General features: G+C 35.2%; 1 protein-coding gene across 1 annotated transcript in view; it reads left to right on the top strand.

Moving 5' to 3' along the window:
• Positions 1 to 3,222, top strand: part of LOC104530930 (STT3 oligosaccharyltransferase complex catalytic subunit B) — a 30,245-nt gene that overhangs the window by 2,260 nt on the left and 24,763 nt on the right. Inside the window, 1 exon segment of the mRNA XM_010175665.1 lies at positions 1,564 to 1,629. Within this exon segment, the coding sequence (XP_010173967.1) occupies positions 1,564 to 1,629 (66 nt within the window).

Below are 3,222 nucleotides of genomic sequence, written 5' to 3'. Positions count from 1 at the left end.
AACCGCTCCATAATCATGCTCTTTAGTTTGCTGTGTAAAAGTACTGTTCAACTGAAGCATGTGTCCTATAGTAATAATAATAATAATGATGATGATAGGTCTATACATTTAAAGCAAACAGAAAGATCGTTTCTGGTTTTCAGTTTGGAGGTATTAGTATTATGTGAGCATAAAATTTTAACCTCCTTGTGTAGCTGGTGAAAAGTAGTAGACTGAATATAGTGCTTTGAATTGTCTTCTGGAGAAGCTTTTGACTGTATGAAGGGTCTGAGATTTGACTTAAGCATCCAAGTTAAATACCCAAAGCTGTTGAGAGCAAGATATTAATATTGCTTACATGCTTAAAAAAAATGCAGTCTGATGTCTTTGAATTAGCCTACTTGCTAGTGCAGCTTGTCTGTCACTCCTCAATCTGTATGTAGAATTGCATCTGTAATGCAGTTTTGTACGAAGGAGTTTAGGCAAGCTGGAGTTTTTCTGGACTGTTGCATCTATTTTGGAAATATAACAATTAGCACAACTATATTGTGAATTCAGCATAGCCACTGTGTAGTACTGTCCCTTGTGTGGTCCTTGAATGCATATGCTTTTTGTTTTGAGTGTCTCCATGTATGTACATGGTCATTACAGCTTTTCCCACGATTTTGACAAGAGTTCTACTTTTCGTAAGCAGATCCATACTCACGAGTTTTGTAGCTCTAAGATATTTCAAACTTGGGATATTGTTGGTAGGAGTATAGTGGAAGAGAATTCAAGTTTTTCATGACTGACTGACTGTTGAAAAACCTAAATCCAGGTTTTTTAAATCTGGACTTAGAATAAACTGCAGCTGTAAGGGTGGAATGTGTTTGATAATAATAGAATCAAGCTATGTTGATACTTTATAACAGCTGAGATATGCCAGCAGTTATCTGTTCTTATGGAATTGGTATTTAACTAAACTGTGTAGTGCAATAATGCTTGCATGAACTCTCACAGAATTATGTGTGAATCAAATATATTTTATGGATAACTTTCTAGCTTTATTTAATGTCGGTTTTTCATTACTATTTTCCCACACCACAATCACCACTATCAATTTTGGGCAAAATCATACACCTGGGCCAGTTTATGGATCCTGCTAAAGCTTTAGTAGTATCTGGATGCTCTCGTTACCCTTAAGTGAGTTTTTCAAAATTACAGAATAGCTTTTTTTCTATAATTGCAGAGCTGGAACTGATGCCAGCCAAAGTAATCCATGGATAGTCTACACTTAGAATTATAAAGTGGTTTAATGTCTCACAGAAGGTAGCACAGAGGTGTTGCAATACCTTTCTACCTCAGATCATGAAGCAAGAGAGTTGCATTGTGTGCTGCCTCTGCTTTAACTAGAGATAGAGGTAGAAGCTGGTCTGTGTGTGAATGAGTTATGCTTGTGGTTTGGTTTTAGGGGCATTGTTGCAGAAGCACACAAATACAACTTGATACGTGCTAAAGAAGTTCTCTCGGCATTTGTTTTGGATGAAATTTTGGAATATTGTCCTGTATTTGTTTAACATTCATAAATACTTGGTTATTTTAAAGGTGAAGTCTGTGAAGACTGGGTCAGTCTTTTGGACAATCTGCTGCTGCCTATCCTACTTTTACATGGTAAGCCTTTTATACATTAATAGCAAAACTATTTGAGTAGGGCTTGCATAATCCATATGTTGACGAAGAACAGAAGAAGGAGATTTTAAGCTTTGTTGGAGCTGTAGTATAAAATTGTTGCTTCATATTACTAGTAAAATCTTAAATATATGAGTAAAAAGATGTAACAAATATTTTGAAATTGAAAGTATTTAAATAAACACAGTGAAAACTTTTTTTAAAAAACTCCTCAGTATAATAACTTTACTTACAAATTTATCTTATGATGTGAATAGGTACTCTAATTCAGTGGGATTTTTGTTTTTGTGCAGGTTAATTAAAGTGGAATTTTTATATTCACATGTCTGTGTGTCATTATTACTAAAATACAATAATAATATTTAAAATTTATGGAAAAAGTTACACTTATATAACTTTGAAAGCTATTTCTTTGGGTATAATTATGCCATAAAGTAAAGCTTACTACTAGAACTGCTGAATGAATTAAATGTCAGATTAAACAATCATAAAGTCCCTTTTAATTCTTGATCTGTGAAAATGGAGGCTATTGCAGGGATGTTCCTAAGGGCTAACAGAGGGGAAAAACAGTAGTAAAATTGAGGAGATAAAGCTAATAGCAAAATGGAGGGAACTGGTTTCCTCCTTCCTCCATTGTCTGAAACCTTAGATTTGCAGAAATTTTCTGGATGAATCAGCCAAAGGTCCTTTTTTCCTCTAACTGGTAAACTCCTTTTTTTTGTGGCTATATGAAAAATTAGCCTCAAAATAGCCTGTGGTGGGACAGTCAGGCTAATTGCCTGGTGTCAGTTAAGATTGAAGTCTCAAATACTGCTTTTTTACAGTCAGGTAACTAGGCTTGCAAGAAAAAGGAACTTATGAACTGGTTTGCATGCTTTAAAGTACAATGTTAGTTCAGAGGTTATCTGGATGCTGTCTAGATTACCTCTGGCTTTAATGTTCATTGAGTTTTCTGGCAGATTTTTACTGTTAATATAGCAAACAATAGCCCTGTATATGTTGCAAAGAGTTCCTCCCCTATTTCTCCTCCTTTTTGCCAAGTCATTAAATAAACAGCCAGTTCTTTACACACAGTATTGCTCTTTATATAGCATTACAGGGAAGAGATCCTGTAGGCTTGGTACACACTTACGTGCAGTACAAAATGAGGCAAGTAACTTCTTTAATTGTTGTATTTATATGCCATAGTCTTTTTTATACTGTGACAGTTTATTGGCAAGATCCTCTAAAAGTGCTCTTCATAAATATGCAGATAACAAATACAATTTTCTGGAATTTTACTGCTGAAAAATCACACAATAACAAGTTCTTCCCATCTTAGTCTGACTAGTGTCTTGGTCCATGGGACTGTACGAGAGGGAGGGATGTGATCTGGAGTATGCATGGTAACAGAACCTATGGAATCAATGGAAACGTCATCATGACGTTCAGTCCTTGAATGTAAATTAATGGGTTTTTTTATTTGCCTTTCAAGTGCTATCAGGTAGTGAAAGGTTAAGATTTGTCTGTAGCTTTAGCCTCAGTGATTAGATGATAGAATTGTGTTGCTTAGAGTGACCTGCTTCATCCCTGGTG

This window comes from Antrostomus carolinensis, unplaced genomic scaffold, assembly GCF_000700745.2.
Source record: "Antrostomus carolinensis isolate BGI_N321 unplaced genomic scaffold, ASM70074v2 scaffold609, whole genome shotgun sequence".
Classification (NCBI taxonomy): domain Eukaryota; kingdom Metazoa; phylum Chordata; class Aves; order Caprimulgiformes; family Caprimulgidae; genus Antrostomus; species Antrostomus carolinensis.
Note: the sequence above shows the minus strand (reverse complement) of the source record. Positions and strands in the feature narration are given on the sequence as shown.